The 25171-nt window shown below is 40.5% G+C and overlaps 1 protein-coding gene across 7 annotated transcripts in view; it reads right to left on the bottom strand.

Moving 5' to 3' along the window:
• App (amyloid beta precursor protein) overlaps positions 1 to 22620 on the bottom strand; it is a 239467-nt gene extending 216847 nt beyond the window's left edge. For 4 of the 7 annotated variants that reach the window (XM_020186107.2, XM_020186108.2, XM_074072865.1 and 1 more), the window contains exon 1: positions 22395 to 22619. In XM_020186107.2, the coding sequence (XP_020041696.1) occupies positions 22395 to 22451 (57 nt within the window). In that variant the 5' untranslated portion in view covers positions 22452 to 22619. Of the gene's footprint in view, positions 1 to 22394 lie in introns of all 7 variants that reach the window. The other 3 variants (XM_074072862.1, XM_074072863.1, XM_074072864.1) reach the window with 1 other exon arrangement.
• Positions 22621 to 25171: the final 2551 nt, after the last annotated feature.

Genomic DNA, 25171 nt, shown 5'->3' with positions numbered 1-25171 from the left:
AAGTTTTTGGTTCGGGGAGGCTACACTCAACCTTAAACTTAAGTCAGTTATAATTTCCATTTGCAAAGAAAATAAAAGGTAAGTTAAAGGTAAATGTCTTATCATGGCCAATTGCTTCCCGTAGTTGGATTAAGATGCAAAAAATATAACCAATCTGGAGAGAGAGTAGTTCCGTTAAACTGTTTTCTTCTGGTTTAGCAGGAGAATTCCATGGTTAGCAATAATGTCAACTTGAGAAGTGACACTATAAAAACTGACACTACAAATTTTGGATGGAGGGAGTTACTTCTTGATGTTTGATGTCCTGTGTCCTGTACAGCATAGGGTGACTGGGCCTGAAGTAATTTATGTTTCCAATTCTTTCAAAACCAGTTTTGATGTAAGAATCAGTTACCAATGAAAATAAATAGATGAAATTCACTGAAATGACTTAGCTTTATAATACAATAAAACTTACTATTTTCAACTTCACAAAAGTAATGTTCCTTTGAAGAACTACTAGGAGGACTCTAGATATCACATCAACATACCCATCCTTCCTAACTGTAAGGATGTCTTAAGTTAAATGGGATGGCTCGTTTATGGGGGGAAGAGTTCCGGGGGACAAGAAACTGCTTGACCACATACCAGGATGGCAGAATGAGCAGTCCTACATCCAAGGTGTAGCCAGAGGGAGCAACCTCTAAATTGTCTGCTTATAGTTAGAGGAAACTCAACACAATCCACCATATAGATCTATCTGCTAGTTCTGCATCTGCAGATTCAGCCAACCGCTGAGCTAAAAATACCTGGGGAAAAAAATGCACTTATACTAAACATGTACAGACTTTTCTTGTCATTACTCCCTAAACAACGCAGAATGCCAGTTACTCACACAGCATTTACATTGGACTAGGTGTTACAAGTAATCTAGAGATGATTGAACACATATGCAAGATGTGAATACATCACACCAATTACTATGCCATTGTATATAAGGAAGTTGAGCATCTGTGGATTTTGGTATCTGAGGGGAGTCCAGGAACCAATGCACTTGCAGAGTACCAAAGGATGGCTACAACACAAAAGGTGATGACATAAAGGAATATGCAGTGCCTTCTCCATGACAATATCTCACTATCCAGAGTCAAATTCTGTCAGATTCACTTGAACTTTTCAGAAATTTTATGCACATAAATTTTCTGCATTTTATATATAATTTCTTAACATAAGTGATCATGCCTGCTTTCTGCAAATTCCTTTTTTCACCTAAGCATATATTCTAGATATTTCTCTACACCCATACAGTTATGCCTACTTTTAATATATGACAGCATAATATTCCACTGTATGGTGCAACACAGTTTTTAAGAAGGGCTTATTTAACTGACATAAATAATAACTTCATCTGTGTGCACTTAATACGCTATGTTATGGTACTAATTACTTAGAGTTGCTAAATCAAGGTGATGCATATAAAGTTTGCAATGATTGTTCTTAAAATTTTTTGTTACCAACTGGCAGTAGAAGAAAGTGCCAAATCTGGCAAGACCTTCAATCAGAGGGTTAAAAAAATGTTAATTCACTGTTTTAATTTACATTTTCCTGACCACTAATGACATTAAGAATATCTCCCTAGGCTTATCGGCTATGCATATCTTTTTCTTATAGTCTATAGAATTCTCTGCCTTTTGGTCCATTTCTTTCAGAGATTCCATTAGACATCCAGTGAACTCAGATGACTGACTTGTTTAATGGACAAATACAGTGTTCTAATATCCTCATCTATGTGAACTTGCTTATTTCAAAATAACCCAGTGAAGGAATGGAGCACTGAGGGGTAGAAAAGAGAGGTACAAACAAAACAAGATTAGCTGAGAGCTGACAGTGGGTGAGACTTGATAGATTCATCATACTATCCTCGGGTTTTAATTTTTTATATGGGTCGGGGTGCAGCTCTGTGTTAGAGCATGTGTTCAACATGCATGAGCACCCCCCCCCCCAAAATGGAAAAGAAACTTTCTTGGTAATTTCTCAAATGTCTGCTTGTTTCTCACTTAAGATGTTCATATACAACAGTGCAAAAAATGTGCACACATGTATCTAAATGCAAAAATGATACCTTTGAAACTCTCCCAGCAATGCGGGAGGGGATGAAGAACAGCAGTGGAGGGGGTAACTCAAATATGATATATTTGATACAGTATAAGAACCTTTGTAAATGTGAATGCCACAGTGTACCCCCACTCAGCACAACAATAAAGAAAAAGAAAGTCATATTCATGCTGGGGGTTTGGCTCAAGTGAAGGAGTAGCTGCCTATCCAGTGCAATACCCTGAGTTCACACCCCAGTACACAAAAAAGGCTAATATTCAGCATGTCTTAGTGATTTGTAAGAACACTTCACAGTGTCAAGGAGGTTGCCTTTTGTTACAGGCACTGCAAAAAATTCCCTCCTTCTCTCAGTGGACAGTTGGATCTACCCACCATTTACTGAATGATCCACATTTCCCCCAGCTTTATCCTGCACCCGTTTCCAACATACATACAAATTTATTTCTAGAATTCAATTTTGTCCCGCTGATTTATCTGTGCCTATGCTGTGCAGTTTTAATTTCTACATCTATATTTACATTTTTCTTCAGATTTTCTTCTAACTCTTCTTACCTGATTTTCCTAGATAATTTGGAGAAAAATTACATTAATTTTCTTAAGTGTTTATTATATTTATAAACAGATCTCCCAACAGTACTGCCTCCCAAACAGCATAGCTGGCTTTTCTCTTTCCCATTGGCTTGTTTTCATGTGATTACCTAGGGACTCATCTATGGCATTCAGAACTCTCTTGGCATACTGCTGCACACAAATGTTAAATAATTCTTTTCTAGGTGTAAAAAATATTTATTTAGATACTGTGAAAGGTCAAACTGCCAAGACAGACTGATGTAACATTTGAACGCTGCCATTTATGTAAGCCTTGTTTTCATGAATAAGCACATGACCACAGATGCCGTAACAAAGCAAGTCCTAATCAGTCTGAGGCCAAGGGTTTTAAATACAAAACACTAAGTTTAGACATAAGCATCTTGATTTTGCTTTATTGGGTTACAGCCTCATAGAAGATGTGCCTTCTTAAAGAGAAAGGTCTTTTAAATGGCTTGACAATTTATCAGAAATAAGCAGCAAGGAACATCTGTTTTCACAGAGCAACTGTTAAATTAATCCGTGTTAAGTCGGCTTCAAAGCACTTGGATGCAGCTACAGGATGTGGGTGTAACAGGATCATGAGGCCTAACATCTGAGAGGGCCATCCACACGCCAGGTCAGGACAAAGCACTGGAGAGGGAGGAAAATATATCCCTCTAGAATCAGACCATCAAAAATTCCTGCAGCCTCTTGGGTTTGTCTTGAAAAATTCAATCCCTCCCCAACCCAACTCAACTACCCATCCTTTTAAAATAATAACAACAGTAGTAATAATAATAATATTACTATTGACTGCTCCATTCAATTCAGATTTTGTGAATTAGTGAAATTTAAGAGACATCTGAAACCAAAGGTACAAGGTGATTTTCTCCTGAATCTAACATCAAAGGACATACGAAAAAAAAAAAAAAAAAAACAATGATCAAATGTAATCAGAAAGGCATGTTTCCAATACACAGTCAAAGTTATACAGGGAGCAGATCCCTGGACATGCTAGGAGAGCAGGTCCCTGAGGCACGGGACATACCCACCATTTCAGGAAGCCTCTGCTGGTGCTAGAAGCCTTGTGTCCCTTCAGAAGGATCTCTCAATTAACTACCCACCTCCCAGTTCCCTTTGATATGTGATAAACAATCCTTTGTTTTCAAAGGGGTTAGCAGAGAACTTTAAATGAAAGCAGTCAGGAATTCTGTGGCTGTCTCCAGCTGGTCCGCGCAACCAAGGTTGTCACTGGTGCCCTGACATTGCAGAAAACACAAGGAGAGGAGGACAGTGGACAGAGAGGAGAGAGTCACATTCTTTAGATTCCTTTCCAAGGGGTTTTTCTTCTAGGTGCACTAAGAAGAGGCCAGTCAGGTAGGGAGGGATAGTAAGGAGCCTAAAAGGCTCATTTCAAACCCGTAACAACTTGACCACAAACAAAGCTGACGAAGAAATACAAGTAAGCCACTTGTTCTCAGAGATCAAAAATGTTACCAGTGAAAAGCTGAGAAGGGACAGCCTTCCGGCTATTTGATAGCACTGACATGTGAGACAAAGCAGAGTCCTAGGCAACTGGGCTCTTCCCTGGCCTCTGTGTTAACTGCAGGGTTTACTTGAACTGTGTTAACCGGGGCTGACTTGAACATCCAGATCTCTTCAGAAGGGTAGGAGAAGGGACGTTACAAAAGGTCTGAGTAATGAAAATCAGAGCCACTTTTTCGCATTCATTCAGGGCCTTCTGTGGACTACATGATATACCTTATTCTAAATTCAGTTTTTCTCCAGACCAAGCTCTTTACACTTTGTAGAGGTGTAAATTTAGATCTAGGAAGCTAAGTGTTCTCCTGCATTTCATTTCTAGTAAAATGAAAGAGGTCTGACTGACTCCAATGTCTACCAGGACTACCTTATTTGGGATTGATAGAAAGGGAAAGAATGGTACTAGAACAAAAGGAGTCATTGGAGAAGGAACAGAGAAGACACCAAGGAGAGATGTCAGTGACCAGAACTTCCTGCAGGGGAAGGAGGCAGCAGGAGAGGAACCAGGAACTGAAGGCCTAGCAGATTCCTGATTTCTTATCAGTCTACTACACTCCACAGCTAGTTTCTTCACAGAGCTGTCTGATCTAAGATGAAACAGCACATTCTCCAGAAGAAGGAGACATAAGTAGTTAAGAAGATGAAGACAATGAAGATGAATTTTCAATTTGGTCCACTGGCAAGCTCCCTCCCAGCTGGGAACAGCAGCAGCTCCCTCTAAGGCTGCAGACTGCTGTTGAGGATGGTATGAGAAACACTTCCAGCAGTGCCTGGCTTATTGAAAGAGCTACATAGCCCTTATTTATTATCATGATTGCCACAGGCAAGGGAACCTCTCTATGTACGATTTTACAGATGCCAGAAATACAGATGCTCAATCCAGAACTAATAAACCACAAACAATATGACAGGATTGATGGCCTAACAGAATATAAACTCTGCAGAATTAGGGAGTTGTCCTTTTTCATGACTGTATCATCTCAATCCTTTGCATAGGGTTGGCATTCAACAGTGGCAGAATGCATTTTCAGCATGCATGAAGCCCAGAGTTCAATCCTCAGCAGCCCCCCCTCAACAAAAATAAACAATAGACAACATAATCTTTGCTCTTAAAACCTATAATACAAAATATAATAATACAGAATTGGCTCACGGACCATGCGAGCAGCAATTAATTAATATTACCCTTGGTGACTTCATAGGATTAATGTTTCTGAATTGTTTTTTAACCACATAAAATCAGGAGAGACTTTAACAACACAGTAGTATCTGTGTAGCCACATACCCCAACTATGCTCACACTGAACAATTCCAGTGAACTGAAATCACAATTTCACTGTCTACATCCAAGCCCCAGCTGTGTGTGCTTGACAAGTCTAACAACTTCTTACACCGAAACTTCCACCTACACAAGTGATCATGGCACCATTAAATAAGAGGACTGGTTATTTGAACTATTAGGTCAGCTTTTCCTTATTTATTTTTGTTAATCTTTACAGTGTCTGTTCATCTCATTTTCTTCAAGTACTATATTACAGTTGATGGTCTTCCAGATGAAAAGGAGCAATTTTAGATCATTTAATAAATAATCAAACTATTACCAAGTATTTAGCACACAAATTCCCTTCCTACATCATTACTTCCAGCCTAACGTGGGGATGGGAACATCAATTAAAAATGCACATGTACACAACTGCAAAGGCCCATGTGCCCTAAACAGATTTTTATGTCCATCAACCATTCTATTTACAAGAATGTGTAATGGCATGAGATTTAATGATGAAGAATAAACACAGGATATTAAACAGGGTCCACAGCATAATTTCGAGGTTTTTTCAAACATGAAAACAAAAAAGGACACTTGTGGTTGGTGGGACTTGCATGTTTTTATGTACTTATTCTAAGTTGCCCACAACATACTTATAATTGCTCCCCAATTCAAAAATCCAACTTAAAGCATAATTTAAAATGACTCCCCACTCATTTTTTTGGCTCACAACTTCTGTTCCTGTTGCTTACATACACTATAAAAAATACAGAAGAAACCGCTTTTTAAATGTTTTTTTTCTTTAAGTTTAAATGTTTATAGGTAGTTGCCCAAGGGACTACAGAGACACCTAAACTTCCAAGTAACTGCTACCAGCTGTGAAATTTCTGAGTATTGTGCACACATCAGCACTGGCAAAATTCATTACTTGCATCAAAAAATAAAGAAAATACAGTGCGAGCTTAACTTGAAGGTCAGTAATTCCTCTGTGGATAAAGCCTGGCTGCAGATGAGAAGTCTGAAGGTTAAAATAGACAAACTGTTAGCCCTAAATGTAAAATCACTAAAACTAAGGCACAGGAATAAACGTAAACTCTCTTCAAAGCACTCTAAAACAGTCTACAACATCCATGATGATCAGTAATTTAGGCAAAAAATGAAAAAACAATTTTAGTTGTAAAAGTTCATCCATCATGCATGTTTTCATACTGCAAAACATATGCTTTACAACACACCCCTCCTCTTTGCCAACTTACCAGGCCACGCTGGTAAGCTTTCCACGTTTGCTTGCGTTCAGAAAATACATGCCAGGAGTGCAATAGGATTAAGTTGTCAAAAATTATCATACTTTAAAGTATAACTGAGTAAGAACTATGGGCACACACACAAGCAGCCTTCCAAAGCGGGGGGTGAGGGGAAGAGAAATTAAAGTTTAGCCCTGGTAGTTCCAGAAACCCAGAAACAGAGCAAAGCACAATATATTGTATGTGTATGTCTGCATCCCAAATATACAATAAATAGTGGACGGTAATGCCATGTCTGTCCTACTTCTTTTTAATGGGTAGCTAACATGTCAGAGTTCAGTTACTTGCCCTGGGTCCCAAAGGGGGCCTCCACCCATTCCCACATCAACAGGGCCCAAATCAACAACAAAGACAAAGTGATCACCGCACTGAACCCAGTTTACAGAGAAGTTCTAGACATGCCTGGTAATTCTACCTACCTTGCTCCAAAACAGAGTTTTGTCCACATTAGGCCATGCCTTCTTAAGTGGGACAGGTTTTCCTAAGATTCTTGGCTCAATACTTAACAGCAACAATCTAACATTCCTCCATATTAAAGTGAATGAGGTCACAGACAAAGAGTTCAAAGTGATGAAGAGACTGAGAGTCAGGCAAGGGAGACTGGGCTTCTGTTACTTAATAATATTTGTGTGAGTTTAGGCAGCAATTCTTTATCTTCAGATCTTTTCTTCACCTGTAAAATGAGAGGGCCTAAGACAGGATTCCATCTGCTCCAAACTATGATTCTCTTCCTAGACAGCAGTAAGTTGAGTTGTAATATCCAACAGAGCAGTCACTAGTCACGTGTGGCTATCAAGTACTAGAGATTATGTCACTTATCTGAATTAAAATATGTTCCATGAATTAAAATTTGAAGATATTACATGAAAAAAAGCATGTAATACATTTCATGAATACTTTTTATATTGATCACAAGTTGAAATAATATCTTAGTTTTATTAACATGTTAAAATTAATTTTACCTGCCTTACTTTTCTGTTTAGTTTTGTTTTGCTTTGTGGTGCTAGGGATTAATACAGGGCTTCACGCATGTTAAACACACTCTGTACTACTGAGTGACACCATTAGCTCCCCTTTTCTTTTTATGTGGCTACTTGAAGATGTTAAAGGAGTCCCATTATGCTTTTATAGGACAGTGCTGGAATTCTGAGATAAAATGACCCCCAGGGGCCATTTGAATGGAATAGTGCCATTCCTTGGCTCTTCATGGTAAGACTGGAGCTTATTATACTGCCACACCATGTGCTAATGGTTGTTTTAAAGCCATATTTCAGTTTTCTTATTCTGCATACCAACAATTAATCAAAAGCAAATAACACTGTGTCTAAAAATAATCACTGTCTCTTCATTTATTCCAAGGGTGAATCTTAATTATCAACTGCCGGCCTTAAGGACAATCCTAAAAGGACATACCTTCATACAGGTTCTTTTAGCTTTTCAGTTTCCTTCGAATTCCATGTGTATTCATAGTAATAATCTAGGTTGCCTCATAAAAATTATAATTTTCCATTTTTTAAAACATGTGTCTTAATTTAGTAGGAACAACCAAAATGAATTTGTATGAATGGGCCACATTTTATTTCATTTTTATCTAACTAAAACTTTTTCAACTAAGAAAGATTCTAGTGAGTTTATCTACTTAGATAGGAAACAGACTATGAAACGCTGCCAGTAAAATATTTACAAGATTCAGGTTAGTCAGGGCTGGGGTAGAGCACTTGCCTCATATGCACAAGGCCTGGGTTCAATCCCCAACCAAGAAAAAAGGGGAAAAAGAAAAAAACAGAGAGAGAAGAGAGAGAGAGAGAGAGAGGCAAAGAGAGATTCAGGTTGGCCGAGAGTACTCAAGTGTTCTCGTGTACCCTTCATTGACAACTTTTTCAATTTGATGATCTTGAACAAAGGCATATATCCAACTGCCTGCAACACTGACTACTGATTATTTAAAGTCAAGTAAAGCCACCAAGTCCTACATCTGCAGTCCAAATCAGTGACAACCACCTATTTCAGACTGGGTTCAAAGCATAATTAGTTATGATAGCTCAAATATTTTCAGATATATGAAAGCTGAACAGAATTCAGAATAAAATATATATTCTTTTGGAGAATTTTTTAAATAAAATTTTTCAGATGATATGAACTATGTAACTGCTATAAAATTAAGCAGCAATTAAATAATTTTATTTTCAAATCTAAAAATATTAAAATAAAACTTGGCCACATAAATTACCACCTACTCTCTCTTTATGGGGCATAAAAAGTATAATTTTAAAATACTGACCATGAAATGTGAGAAAAAATACATTCAAACATATGGCTACTTTTCTAATTTCATCAATCAACAACCATCCCTGACATACACAAAACTTCATCTAGTTTTCTGTAGGAAACTAGTAGTGGGGTAAGATAAGACAGAAACTCAAAAAAAAATTTTTTTTTAAACACCAAGATTTAAAAATAGTCAAGCATTACACTATGATTACACCTAAAAGGAAGAGAGAGTCCAAAAGGAAATAACCTTGAAAATAAAACAAGTTTTGGAGAAACCACATTTTAGTCTGTTCTTTGCACAAAACCAAGTACAGTATGTGTCACTACTAAGACACATGCACACCTGCACATGCAGGTGCAACATTTACAACAAAATCTGCGAGCCCTGAGGACCACGTCAACCTGCACGGAACTATACTTTCTTCCCCCACATCTTCATTTTATCACGTGCTTTCTGGTACACATTTCCATCTGAACACTTTTAGAATAATGTAAATAATTAAGAAAATAGACATGTAATTCAAGTGAATGTTAAATCAGCATCGCCATTTTTACTGATGCATCTCTTCCATCAATATTTCCAATTTGTTTCATTAACACAAGGAGACATAGCAAATGTGAAAAGCTGTGTAGCATCAGAAAAGGGGCTCAGTTTGATAGGCATAGAGAGCTCTTTTCTAAAAACCTCAAAGCTTGTTTGATCCACTATTCCTTTCAAAGAACAAGTGCAACTAACAGTCTGGAGATCAAATGAAAGATAGTTTACCAACAGGGAGAGTAAAGTGACACTGCCATTACTACCCACAGAGCCACTGAAATTATCCCTTTTTTCCATCTCTCCAGTTGGAAGGATTTCCGAAGAACACATGTCTGAATACATCATAGGTTCAATCAGACAGAGTGAAGGCACAGCTCTTGGGTGTTCTTGGCATTTCCCATCCCCTCCTCCATCACACCACAAAGATGTGCTTTCCTGTGTGGTTAGCTAGCAGGTAAGAAAAGTGGGCAAACCACCCAAACCTACTGTAATTGCTCATGGAGAATCTCTACTTTGGTTCAGAATGATTATTCCTCATTTCCCTCTACATCTCTTTATAGCACTGTATTTCCTCTGCATCCCAGAATGCCACCTGTCACCAAATATTCTACCACTCTTTTATCCTTAACAAAATCTGAGTAGCAAGGAGTGATGGTATGTGCCTACAATCCTAGCTACTTAGGAGAAAGAAGCAGGAGGATCATAAACTTGAGGAGTCTATCTCAAAAACAAAATATAAAAAAAGGGTGGGGAAAATAGAAGTAGAGCACTTGCTAAGTGAACATAAGGCCATGAGTTCAATACCCAGTACTGAAGGAAAAAAAAAAGAGAGAGAGAGAACCTGGAATATGTTCCTGGTAGCAATGTTCTGAGCTAAGAGTACATTTATCAGACTCCCTTGCAGCTAAGTATCACCATCTGGCCAAGGAAATCAGGCAGATATTCATAAGGCCTTCTGCAAAAGCTAGTAAACCTGACTGAATGTTAGTCATCAATAGCTACCCCATATTAGGAGAATTTAAAAGTACCTCACTGCTGGGAAAATGAAGTTCAAATCACCAGAGGCATCCCAAATCATTAATCTCCTACCATCTCCCTTGCCAACACACTCATGCATTCTTCTTTTGAACCTCTACTCTCACTGTTTGTCTGTCTGGGAAGTCATACCTTGCCCCAGTTAACCTCCCTCCATCCCTGAAATCTTGTCCAAATGTTGCCTCCCTTTCTGTGAAGGCATTATACATCCTTCTACTATAGCCTTTTGCATACCACACCTACTTATTTCTGCATTTATTTCTTCCCCATTGGACTACAGAATTCCTCAAGGTACAGACTGAGTTACCTGTGTACTTACAGCCCCTCCCTGATACTAAAGTTTCCTGTCATAATCAAAACATAGACGCCATACATTACCTATCCAGCAACTGAATGATTTTTAAAGTTGCAAGAGGGAGACATAATGAGTAGTAAATAATAAAAAAATCATAAGACCATATCAATGTCAACATCACAGAAGTCAATCACAAATGTCCTGAGAAAATTTGGAGTAGGGACAGAACAGGAAAACACACAATCTAAATACCAATTAAACATCCTGCATTTACCTTCCCCTCCTCTGCTAACAAAAGAATCATGGTCTTTGGCTTGGACTTGGGTATCATGTGTTCAACCTAAGATATGAATGACCTATGGTGTGAACAAGCAAATGAGCATTAAAGTCAACATATCAGATTCCTTAAAAAGTCTAAACAATTTTACCTGTACTCATTAACTCTTAAACTAAAATTTTATCCACTGTCTTTTCTTCTCCAGAAAAACTTAATACCATTTTTCTCATCTCCCCAGTTATTTATGAAACCAACAACTATTAGAAGTCCATGCATACAAGAAACACTCCCAACAAACTGAACTTGTCCCATCTTTGGTCCATGCAACCTGACTCCCAAGAGTCACAAATTTAACCTTAGAGTCCAGCTCAGGAAAGTAAAGAGAAACATTCAAACGGCAAATAAAAAGAAAGAACAAGGTAGATCCGTTTCCTGCACTGCTTATTTAATTAAGTATACCATCTCTGCCATCCCACCATTCATCATCCTTGTCCTGGCCAGTGCTAATGGCCACGTGGACAAACTACTCTGTCATAGGGACATCTCAACCTAGCATCGTTCCCTTCTAGTCTGTTTCAGCCAAACAGTCACATGGCTACCCTGTCATCTCCTGTAGTCTTCCCACTTCCCTCAGGGAGTCTCTCCTCTCAGACTTCCCTGAACAAGGAAGCAGTCACTCCAAACTTGCAATTTTGTCACAAATACACTCTTCAAAGTAGAGCCCTTCCTTCACTACTTTTCAACTAACACCAGTACGTAAGCTACCCTCACATTCAAACCCTACGAGATAAAAAAGAACCTCCCTCCATCCCCAAACAACTAGAAGATCTTAAAATTTCGTCTGCCTTTAAATTGGATTTAAATTTTCTGGATTGTTTGGTGTAAAGGGATTTAACACTTGACATAAAACATTAAAAACAAGGCTGAGGAAACACAGTAAGATACAAGGCTAATCATAATTACCTCAATTCCATTTTCAATGCCTGTCAAGTTGATGGCACATGGTGGCATGGCTGCAAGGCCTTCAACTTGAAAAGTACAATTTCTTTAGGGAAAAAAAAAAAAAACAGAATTCTAACAGAATACTTTCTTTAAAGGACCAATGTTGATTCCTCTTCACACTTAAATAAAAAGGAAATATTAGCTGTCAAACGGCAAAAACTTGGCAAACTGAAAAAAAAAAAGACATGAAAATAAAATTTTCATTTTGATAGCTACACAATTAATTCCAATACAATTTTCTTCCTAAAGTCCACTATCTTACTCATGCAAAGTAATTTCTAGGCATGTTCAATCAACAGTGTCCCAACAAATCAGGGGATATATGAAATATATTTTAAAGAAGGAGGCATTTTTGCAGGGTCAACTGAATTTCTAAAATAAAGAGTTGCAAATGAATGACTATTATTATTACTGACAGCATTTAACTTTTCCACAATAAAATGTTTTAGAAAAGGCTGCAAGCATAATTCTTACTTAAAAGACTTTAATTTTCTATCTATGCTTATTCATAATCTTTTTTCCTTTTCTAGTGGTTCTGGGGATGGAACCCAGGGCCTTCCCCATGCTAGACAAGCATTCTCCCACTGAGCTACAGCCTCAGTCCCCATAATCTTTTAAACATAAAAGAAATGCCTTCAACTGTCCAAAATCAAACATATAATACTTTATCACCACAATATAGAATTTCTGGAGTACTCACTGAAAATATTTATCAAATATTTAGTAACCACTAGACTTAAGGTATTATTCTATATAGAAAACAGTGGGGTCATAATCAGTGTTAACTTTTCTCTGCTCTCCACCTTCATTCTTAGATCCCTTATTGTATTGCTGTTATGCTTTTATATTACAGTGAATATATAGTTCAGATACTTAAGTTTACCTTTGGGTGGTGACCTCATCAGACCTTTGAAAATACCACATGAAATATCACACCCACAAGATACTTCCATGAGACTCCCCTACACCTCTTGTCCACCTAAATTTTTTCCAAATCACCTACAGCCTGCTGTTTACCCCTCACTGCTCCTTTGGGGGCAGGGACTTAAAAAATATTTGTGAATTAAGAGTGAATTTTGCTTTTCTTATGGTATACCCCTAAGAATCTTGGTTTCTCTGAGTACGAAAATAAGCCAGTACCTTCTCTATAGAAATTGGATTTTAATTTTAAAAGTAATTAACTAATTTAATATGTTAGTATCTGTGAATAAAATGTTTCAGAATTAGTCTGCAGATTTGTGCATTTCCATGGGAGTTTCTTAAGAACTCTTCACTTCAAACTAATATATTGTAATACCAAAGTTATATTTGTTCTAAATAAAATACAGTAAGCAATTATGAGCATCAGGATGGGAAATACTGGCTGTGAGATATGGTTTCTTTTTCTAGCTGTTGCTGTGTTCTGTTGTTTTGTTTTGAGACAGGCCCTAGCTGTGAAGTTCAGCCTGGCCTGGCATTCAAGAACCTCCTAGCCTCAACCTCCAGAGTGCTAGGATTACAGGCATGTACCACCACATCTGGCAAAACACTTTGCATTACTCTCAAAGTAGGTATGGAATTTTCTCTGAATGATTAAAAACAAATCAATATGGGTAAGAAGTAGTGCTTATCTATCTCTATCATGTGGTTTACCAATTCAATTACAAACAAAATAACTGAATAACAATACTGCACAAAATATAATTATGTTTTAGAAAATTCATCTAATAGGAACAGATATAAAAATTGCTTTTGTTGGACTAATCAAGCCTTAACAGACACCATTTTATTTTCTATTAAAAATGAAATGTATATTGCTTCATTAATTTTATTGTAAAATACCAATCAAGTATATACAGACAAAGAAAAACTGAACAAATGAGTCTGGTACCTGGGGAAGAGGGGACTGGTCTAAAACACATGAATGTATGGAGGGAAAGATAAAGCCTCTTGTTTATTTTCCTGTGAAGGGTCTCCATGGGGTCAAATTTTACAGCCATTAAAGCAACAAGAGTGATAAATGCATTTTTTTACTTAATATAAATGGCTTTTCCTTGATACAACAGTCTCTTATCCTCATAAGTGCCCTTTAAGATTGGAAAGCAATTTGTCAGTCTCCATCACTCAAAATGCTTTACTTTTTTTCAGTGAGGATTGTATGTGGCTTTGAGAGCACATAACAAAATTAGAAAAACAATCAGGCTAGGTGCTGGTAGCTCCTGCCTGTAATCCTAGCTATTCAGGAGCCAGAGATCAGGAAGATCATGGTTAAAAGCCATCCTGGGCAAATAGTTCTCGAGACCCTATCTTGAAAACACCTAACACAAAAAAAGGTCTGGCACAGAGGCTCAAGTGGTAGAGTGCCTGCCTAGCAAGCGTGAGGCCCTGGGTTCAAACCCAGTACCACCAAAAAAACAAAAAAGAAAGAAAGAAATCTGGTCTGGCAAGGGACAATTTCATAACTACAAAAAACAAGTAATTTTTCTTGTTGATTTGAATTTTTCAACTGAAAATTATTCTGAACTTCAGAAGATAAAGGAGACCATGTGGGAATTAGGACCACCATGAATGAGAACTTACAAATCAGGCTTATTCCTCTTTCACCTTTTCTGAAATATTTATTTTGTTTATTTCTTATTCCTGCTCATGGATTCTAGGCACATGACTCTGAGGCCATCTCATTTACACCTTACTTTATCTACTCTTAACAGAGTTAAGAGTAGAGTTTACTACAACTATGGCTTCTGTAGTTAGGGTTACATGCCCTTGCCTGAACCTACCTCTGATCTCCTTTTGGTTGACTAGGACAATCAAAAATACACAGGTGTTCCGCAAAAACCTACACCGATTCCTTGGAATTTTGCTTTTTAATCCTTCCATAATGAAAATAAATAAATAAACCTGGTTAAGAAATAGTCCTTGTCTTATTCCTATCACATGGGTCTATCAATTCAATTACAAACCAAGTATCATTTGTTAATCATACCTTGATCACAGTATACTCAGATCCATGTGCTCACAGTTTCCAAATACCTTTAGCTTAATTTTGAAATAAAGTGTGGAAAACCTTTTGAGAGCAAAATACATGGATTTTTTTTAATGAAGTTTTAATTAAGCAGCAGATCACTAAAAAGTTTTGGAAGTCAAAATATGAGTGGTTATACAAGTTTATTTTATTTTGAAACTGGTTTCTTAACAGAAAGGCTGCGTTCTCAGGCAGTCTGCTCCTCGGTTTCCTGCCCTGGGTGAAGCTCACATCGAGATTCCATTCTAGTATCAAAATTCTTTTTGCTGGCATTTGAAATCTTCCTCTTCTGCTCAGGTTGGCAAAGCCTGTTTAGAAAAGGTTTTGCTGGAAACTAAACCAAGCTTGTTCACACAGCTCCTTGCACATAACTGATGGCCAGCTAATAGTTGGGTTAATAATCAAGCCAGTGTACAAACTTGCTCAGTGTCCATGGCAGGCGTCAAAGTGCACATTAAAAGTGGGTCTTTCCCATTTGTCCAAAACTTGCTAATGCTTTTTGCATGTTTCTGTACTAAGCTTTTCAATGAGTATGAGTTATTTTAACACTTTTCAAAAAGCCAACTGAAATAAAAAGTCATATATTTAATCATATATTTGATCAATGAAATTTTATAACATATATTCTGAAATTTTTTAACTGAGATATGTGCTTTTTATATTTAAATCAAATTCATCCATTCTTTCTTTTTCCTATTTTTTTTCCTTTGAACAGGGTCTTCCTATTTAATAGTCCAGGCAGGCTAGCTTTAGGCTCAACCTCTCAAGTGCCTGGATTACAGATGTGCTTCAACACAGTTGGCTGAATTCATTCATTCTTTCGGAGAGCGAGGTGTCAGTTCCTATCTTAGGTGGCCGATAAATGAACTAATTAGTCTAGTAAACGAAACACCATGTATATTTCTTTAACTTTCAAAAATGAAAATTAAGATACATAGTTTTTAAACACATCCACTTAGCATCATGGTCATCTATAATAGTAACAGCACTGACACAGTTTTATATTGAGCCATCTTGCTGCATAAATATTAATTCACATACATGTTCTCAGCATTTTACATATAAAACAATTTAATTTTAATAACCATGAATACTTCTAGCTACACTTACAAAGGCAAGGAAATGTTGACAATGGGGACAGAGCAAGGATTTATGCCCATGTCATCTTGTCCCCTCCAGTTTCTGGATCACAGTATCTTACAGTTTGGATCTTGAATGTCCCCAAAGGCCAACAGACTACAGGCTTAGTCACCAGGTGGCTCTATTTGGAGGTGGTGGAACCTTTAATGGGTAGAGCCTAGCGGGAGGTTTTAGATTACTGAGGGTGTTCCCTTAAAGAGCACTGGGAGACAGTGGTCTCTTCCTCTGCTTTTTGCTTTCAGGCCACCATGGCTGAGAAGTTTGCTTCATCTCGCACTCTCTGCCATGCTGTACTGCCTTGCCACAGGTCCAAAAGTAATGGTGCCAACCAACTATAAAACTGTAAGTCAAAATAATAAACCTTTCCTCTTTTTAAGTATACTGCCTGAGGTAATGTGTTACAGCAAGAGAAAGCTGACTAATACAGTATTCAACACTGCTTTCTCTACCTACACCTGAAAAACACTCGATGACTCAGTGTTACTGGCCCAACATCATACCTGAATCCAAATCAACATTATAAATGTGAAAACAACTCCAGTTCTTTTCATAGAGCTGGATTAAAAAAAAAAATCTCTCATTTTCCTCATTTCAACTACTATCTTCCTTCATAAGATACTCTAATTCTAGCAACACTCAAGCTAAATCTGTGCTGCATGCATCTTCAATAGGTAGCCGCATATGGGAAGCAGTAGCACAAGCCTGTAGTCCCAGCTACCAGGGAAGCTGAGGCAGGAAGACCACTTGAACCCAGGAATTCAAGACCTTTGTGAGCACCACACTGAGATCCCATCTTATAAAACAAAACAGAACAATGGCCTCTTCCCTTCCTATAGCAAATAAGACTTAAGACCTGTGAACGAACCTAAGTCCTCTGGATTCTCTTTTAATTTTTTTTTTTTTCAGTGCTAGGGATTGAGCCAGGGCCTTGCACATGTTAGGCCAGTGCTCTACCACTGAGCTGCATCCCGGCCTTTGTATCCTTCTTTAACAGTCAGCTTATCTATGAAGCATTGCTTCTGCAAAGGCTAATAATGGACAAACATGTCCAACCTTTGTTTTTCCTCTTAAATAAATTTATTCTTAAAGCAGTTATTCTAATCCAGTTTTTGGTGGATTTTTACTTCTAAAGAGGTACCAGTAACATCTAGCTATTAACCAGGATTAATCTGAGCAGGAAAATTCATATTTTTTTTTTCCAACGGAAGATAACAAGGAGTCTTCACTGACACAAACGGTTATTTCTTAAACTATCCAAATTAAACTGAAGAAATAGTTATGTAACATCTACCCCTTCATAAAGGTTTTCACCTGCAAACCAAGTTGGAAGGTTTGGGCGTTGTCTGCTTTTCTTTTTATAAGAAGATGAGAGAGAGAGAGAGAGATTTATCTTACTGTTGTAACCTGCTTCTTACTCAGGGTCACGCTCATCTAAGGTTCGCCAGTCTGCTGTGCCCCTGTCTTCTGCACACCCGGATGAGGAGGCATCTGTATCTTGTGACAGGCTGTAGGACTCACAGCGTGACAGCATCTCCACGGTTTGAATAAGACGGTGGTTAGCACCATTATGACAAAGAAAAGATTTCACGGTCAAGTAGAACAGAGGAGGAGCTGAGGACCGGCCAATTGCCTCAGAAATAGCAGATGAGAATATCCTACATGAGAGGCAAGGGTCTCTGGGCCAATGAGTGCAGTTTGATAGGAATCCTTGCTACCAAAGCAACTTTGAGAAGGGATAAAAACATATGAAAATGGCCAAGTGTTTTCTTCTGCTTTTCTCTATATTTCTTGCTCTACTTGGCATCTCTGCATTACTTGGCCTTCTGTTTTCAGACCAACTTGATGAATCCTGTTAGAAGAGTCTACAAAGGTGGCTTGTGTGTGGTGTTCGTAACTGGCCTCAAAAATCCTGGTTGCACGTAAGAACTGCCCAGAGATTTTTTTTTTTTTTAATACCAGTATTTTGGCATTGCTCCTAGGGATCTCATTTACTGGAGTTCTTTTTGTTTTTTTCTCTAATCCTCATGATGCCTTAAGTTAGGGATGTAAATCAGGGTTCAATCTCCAGCACTTGCACACACACACACAAATCCCCATGATCCCAATGTACAATCAAGGTGAGAACCTCTGGTTATCAAATAACGATAAGAAGTGCTTTACAAATAGTGTTTTCCCCATCCTCTTCATTGCTGTCCAGGGAATCCCTGTTTTCATCATGGACTCCCTCAGTCAAGATGCACCTGAAGACGCCATAAGCTCTCAGATAGCTCGCCTCCTTATTTCTACCTTCCTGCTCCTCTCCAGAGCAGAACCCGCACCTGTCACTACTTATGTCCCTGTGTGTACCATTTGTTTACTATTTGTCTTCCCCAAAAGACTAGAAGCTTCATATTTGGTTTGTCACAATATCATCAGAACTGAGACACAGGGTTTGGCCCAAAAAAGTAAATCAATAAAAATTTCCCTAATGAATAGATGAAGAGATTAATCAAATTGAATTCCACACTTGTGCATTCTTCTATTATTTGAGAACCTCACCTGTGTTCCGTGGTAAAGCAGGCACAGAGAACAGAGAGGTAAAACAGAGGCTCTGCCTACACAGTGTCCTGTGGTGGAGGGGGAGTGGGGCAGAGGTGGAAAGAGGCATCCAAACAAATATTGTACAAGCAAGGACTTAAATGCTGCTTCCCAGACCTGAGATACAAACCTGGCTGGAAATTTACTACCAGGAAATGCTCCAGGATGAGATAATCCTATTGCTTCTTTACTCTTTAAATATGGGTGTTTACCCTGCAACACTTTTACCCAGTCTACCACTTAACCTGTACTTTCTTTTTTAGTACTTAACACACTCTATTTTCTTTTATAATTATGTGCATGTTTTCTTGACCCTATAAACTTCCAGGCGGAGAAGGATGTAAGTAATGTGGTGTATACAGGGAAAATAAACCTTACATTCTGGGAGCTTGACATTTAAAGCACATTTGTGCAGGTTTGCCTTTGCAGACATGATTGACATAAAAGGCAGAGATTTAAAAAGAAATCTATCAATGAGAGATGCTTTGTAAATCTCAAGGCAATAAAATTTGCAGAAATAATATACATGTCTACTGAATTTTATTGCACTTCTTTTATTCACTTCTTCAGGTCCATATGAGCTGTGCTTATTTCCAGAGTGACTGACAGCCTCCATCATACCACTACCTGTATAGAAAACTCTGGTATGTCATAAACGCTAAAACAAAATAGGGATCCTGTAGGACAAAGGAGAAAGCCTTAACCATAAAAATAACCTCTTCATTTCCCTTCAAATCAGTATTCAATGGATCACGTTTCTTTTCGTTTTTGTAAACCAGTCATTTCTAATTTAAACGTGTAATCTTGCATATTCCTTTTCATTTCCTCAGTCTGGACTAGGAATGATTTTGTTCCATCTAGTAACTTCTCTGCAGTACTAATAGCCTCGCAAGTGCCATCAGGGGACTCTGCGGCTGAGGATAACAAGAGAGATATGTTTGCCAGTGATCATGGCTTCCCACTGATGAGAAAGAGAATGGTGACTCCTTACAGATCACCACGCAGTGAGTCTCAGCTTCGCTCTCTGCGCTGGCTTCTACCTCCGGGGCAGTACTACTCAGTAGCAGTTGCTTTTTACAGTGAATCAGCACCACCACCAAGGCAAGATGATCATGATTGGGTTCATCCCTCAGCACAGAAAAATAAAACTCACAAGAACAAATGAATAAATAAGTAAACAAAATAAATCAATGCACCAGGCAAAGCATCAACCCAGGTAGGTATTAACACTTCCCTGCAAGCCAGGGCCCCATTATCACTGTCCTTATTTATCTCACTTCTTTTCCAGAGCCACCTGCAGCAGACCTATTTTCGAAGCTCAACAGAAGACAGTCAACTTGTAATTACATGGTTTCAGTGAACACACGCGGAGCTGCATAAATCCCCCTCGAACCTTATTAGAGCGAATTACCCAGCTTTCTACCAATACTTTGCAAAATGGACTCATGTCAATCTCCACCCTTTAAAGGAGACAATAACAGGAGGAAAAATCTCCAAAAGGATGCCAGGAAAAGCAAGAAAATGCAATCAAATAGGCCAAAATAAATAAATAAATAATCTGAATCATATCAGCCTACAGGCTGCCTCTTCATGCAGGAAAAAAAAAAAAAAATTCAAGAAAGCAAAAGCTCCAAAAAAATAAAGGTCATGTTTTTAATTACTTGATTTGTTTTTAAAATTTGTAGTACAATTTAAAAAAACTTAAAATAATTATACAAATGAAATTTTACATCTTCAGAGACATCAGAATTTCCTTAATGTTTTTTTTTTAAATAAAACCATGGGAAAACAAATTCTTACACTCTTAAAAACAATGTCTTAATTAGCCCTGAAGTGATTCCTAAGTTACTTGTGGATAAAAAGCCGTAGGAAGAAAGTTCAATGACCTTGCAAATTAAGGACTAAAAAACTTAATAATAGTAAGTGTACACAGCCACAGTGAAATTACAAGAAAACACTTGTCCGAAAATTGCTTTTTTTTTTTTTTTTTGGAAAATTACTATGAGGTAGGGGGAAAGGAGGGGGGAAAATGGGAAGGGAAGGTTGTAAATGGTTAAGATCCTTAATAGGAACCCAACCGATGCAAAATACAACTGTCACGCAAACAACTTCTAAGCATCTTCACGGAAAAAGAAAAATAGTCATTTGCACAAGCACCAGCTGAAGGTTGAGAGTTGCGTGAATGAGGAAGACTTGTTACACACCTAGTGGTGGGTGGATTTCACCAGGCTGCAGCCTCTACCCAGCTCTTCTTTGCTGCACTGCAGAGGCGCCATCTTCTCCGTCTTAATCTTCTCTCTATTCAATCCTTTTATCTAGACCCCCTCCCCCCAAAAAAGACCCTACTGACCCTCCCCAGCATTCTGCGCACCCAAGGGGCCTAACTAGAGAGGAGGCCGCGCTTAATCAGATAAACGCCTCCTTTGATGCACAGGACGGGAGAGCCCGCGCCTTCCTAACCACCCACCACTGCCCTTTGCAGACGCACACCCCACTCTCCTCCCGCGAGGTCTCCCCGAGGACTTTACAGCCCGCACAGAATTAACACGCGTGGGTGGTGATCGGGCAGTGGGAAGTGGAGGGCCCCGAGGCTCTGCTGGAGAGGCCCCAGCGCCCAAGGGCTGGCGCGCAGCGAGCGCGGGGTTAGGGAGCCCCAGTGGCGCACAGCCCGCCGCGGCTCAGGCACCGCGCCCCGGACGGCCAGGGCGGGGTGTCGCGGCTTTTGTTCCCCGGGACATGCTCCCGCTCGGAGAGCGGGAGGTGCAAGCACGCGGGGAGGAATGGGCTCGGAGCAGGTGCGGGGTGGCCTTGGGTCCCCGACCCCTCCCCTCTCCAGCAACTCACACAAAAGGGCGACGCGGAAATGTACAAAGTTTGCCCGCGGAAGGCGGCGCGCGACCCCCGCGCAGGATCCGGCTAGGATCGCACGCAGGCCGCCGCCGTTCAGGAATCGGGCCAGGAACCGGGGTGGGGGTAGAAAGGCAAGGTGAAACAGGGTGCAGAATGCAGAGAGACGCCAGAGGGTGGGGGGGTTCCAAAGCCATCCCAGCTCCTCCCCGGGACCGAGAGAAAGGGAAGGGCGGCGACTTCAGAGCTGGGGACCCGATCCAGGGACGCTGCGCTTTCGGTTTTCTACACGTGTTCCCTTCCCCTTCCCCCCATCTGGCTATCTCTCGCCTTCTCGGGCCCCAGCTCTCGAGGCAGGGATTGAGTCAGGGAGTCTGAGATCGGGGTCGCTCCCTCCTCGTCTCTTCTGAGCTGGAGAGGACCAGGGGAGCCCCGTGCCTCACTCGCTCTCTCTCCCCGCGTCCCCGGGGCAGGGCAGGGCCAGAGGCGGGGATGCGCCGGGCACCCGCAAGCGGGGGCGCAGGGGACCTAGGGAGTCCCCGGATTCTCAGTATTAAAGATTTGGGGGGGATCAGTTCCCCACTGTGCTCCACCCCACCCCCTCCACTACCACTCAAGGCGCGGCACCCACCTCCAGCGCCCGAGCCGTCCAGGCGGCCAGCAGGAGCAGCGCCAAACTGGGTAGCATCGCGACCCTGCGCAGGGCACCAAGTGCGCTGCTATACGAATGGGATCCGCCGCGCCCTTGCTCTACCCGTGTCGCCAACGCCGTCTCCGGGGGCCCCCGCGTTAGCACAGCTCCTGGTGCTCTCGCCTACCGCTGCCGAGGAAACTGACGGAGCTGGAGCGCGGCGGCGGGGCTCGGAGCCCGGAGAGTCAGCTGATCCGGCCCGCCCCGCTCGGCACCCGAGAGAGACCCCTAGCGGAGCTCCGGGGAGCTGCGCCCGCGCGCGCCGCGAGGGCCCGCGCCCCCCGCGCCCCTAAGTGCCCTGCGCTCTGCACCCCGCGCACCTCCAGAGCCCACGGCCCACCTGGGCTCGGGGAGCCAGGGAAGGGAAGAGCCTGGGGTCAGCAGGGGGGACCTTGAGGGTAAGATTATGGAAAGGTGAGTCCTAGGACGTTTGGGCTCTGGAAAGTCGGGAGCGCTCCCCGCTCGTTCCCGTCAGCTTGAATCATCCGACCCCGCAGGCCTCTGGGGGTGTCGTGCAAAAAAGGGGTCGTGCTGGGGTGCGTTTTGATCCGCACTTCGTTTTTTGTCTCGATTTGGAGAGGTGAGGCAGTCGTTTCTTTCTGGAAAAGAACGGTTGCAATGGAAGCTTAAAGGAAATAGGATTTCTTTGCTTGGAGAGAGGGGAGAGAGGAGTGAGAGAAGAGAAAAAGAAAAACCTTGGGTTTTTTCCGTCGAAAGCAGGCAGGAGCAACCTGGAATTTCTATCTTTAGAAGGAAGCAAAGGAGAGAGGCGCGGGAACTGGCCAAGAAGTGGGCGACCCATTTTCTTCTGCAAAGGAGTTTTTGTGTTTTTGTTTGTTTGTTTGTTCTTTGACTTCCCCACCCCCCCAGGAGGTGACAGTCATACTGGATTTTTTTTTTTTTTTTTGGTCAGGCAGAGATTTAAATCTGAGATGGAGATGAAGTGAAAGTTCAGAGGGAAGACGAAATCTTGGGAAATGATTCTTGTCCTGCCTCCCTAACTAAGGACTTCCGACCTCGAACTCTATCCTTGTTCTTCATAGTATATGTCCTAAATTACAGAAATGAACCTCCGCATTCCGCTTTTTTCTACATTAAACACACACTGTCCAGTGCTTAGTGTCCAGTTGGTCTACAATGGTCTAGAACTGCCCAGACATAGTCCTGCTCCTGCCCTGAAGTGGTATCAGTCACCAAGCCGCAGTCCCTATAGGACTAGAAGAAGAGAATGAAGCAAGGGAGGAGGATGAAGCAAGGAAGGGCGCTCTGGCCCTTGCTGGGCACTGCAACCTGCTTTCCTCTCAACTGCTCATTGCACGGGTCAGGGATACCCAGCACTGTATGTAGAATAATAGCTCAACCAGGGGATGCCTCTTCCTTTTTGAAAAGTCAGCATTATTTACTAGCTTGCCCAGGTGTTGTCTTTTCCTGCTCTACACATTCAGTCCTGACCCTTTGGTCTCTTTTTGGACCTGAATGTTCTCAAATAATGGCAAATGTTAGTTATACAATATTAATTTTCATACTTCATGTCATTCACCTTCTATAAAAGCTAAGGAGGCCACTAGTATTATTATTCTATTTATAAGTCCAGAAACTGTGGTGTAGCTTAATGGTAGAATGCTTGCTTAATATGTAGGAAGCCCTGCGTTCAATCCCCACAACCCTCTCCCCAAAATCTAAATGTCAGGAAACTAAAGCTAATGAACTTCTCTTAAGTCTGACAGCAAGAAAGTGACATAAAGTTAAGAACTGGGAAAAGCCCAAGGTCACAAACACAAAAAAACAGTTCTTGACCTTCCACCACCATACTGCTTCCCAAACACATAGACCCACTACCATGATTCCCTGTTTATCCCAGGTTTGTCTGAGCAAGGAAGGAGTCTGAATGAGAGAGGAGTGTGACTTGAACATGGGGAGGAAACTGATCCAGCTACACATTTTGTGGGATCTGGTGCAAAATGAAAATGTATTACCTTTTGTTCCAATATTAAGAATTTTAAGATGATGACACCACATTAAACCAAGCACACAGACCTTCTAAGAGCAGAGTCTTAGGTTTAGCAGTTTCCCTTTGCACTGTTGAAAATCATCCCACTCACACATTCCTGGTCAAGATGTTCCTGGGTAAAATGATTAGCTGCTGGTTGTGTCAGAATGATGGACATTCTTTACATTTTTTTTTCCTGTTCCACCATTGGAGAAATCCTGATGGCTTTTTACATCTCACCCACTACCTCTGTCATACATTTAATGTCATTTCCTGCCCTGAGGTATCTTCTAGATCATCTGAGCAGGAAACATTCCTGGGGAAGGGACCAGCCACCTATCTGCTGGAATCCTTACAACAACTAGACTTAAATGCTGTCACTTGAGACGTTCACTAGTTCTTCAACATGTTAGCTTTGAGCTTTCTGGTTATTAGAAAGTTCTTACCCTGTTCAAAGCCCACATCCCCTTTCTTTAAACTTCCACACAGATATCTTTCGTATACTGCCTCTGACAAGGCAAAATGATCCTTTTCTAAACCATACTTTCTGCTCCACTTCAAAAGCTAAGACAGTCACACAAATGGAGTTTCTGATTCCTTCTACAACCTGGCTAGCCCCCTCTAAATAGGTTCTGATTGGTCTGTGTCTGTAGCCTGCCTAGTGCTGCATTTGACTTTAGTAGCTACATCCTACTATGAACTCAGATTGGTGACACTTGCTACCAGA

This window comes from Castor canadensis, chromosome 5 (assembly GCF_047511655.1).
Source record: "Castor canadensis chromosome 5, mCasCan1.hap1v2, whole genome shotgun sequence".
Classification (NCBI taxonomy): Eukaryota; Metazoa; Chordata; class Mammalia; order Rodentia; family Castoridae; genus Castor; species Castor canadensis.
The sequence above is the reverse complement of the archived record's forward strand: the minus strand, read 5'-3'. Positions and strand labels throughout refer to the sequence as shown.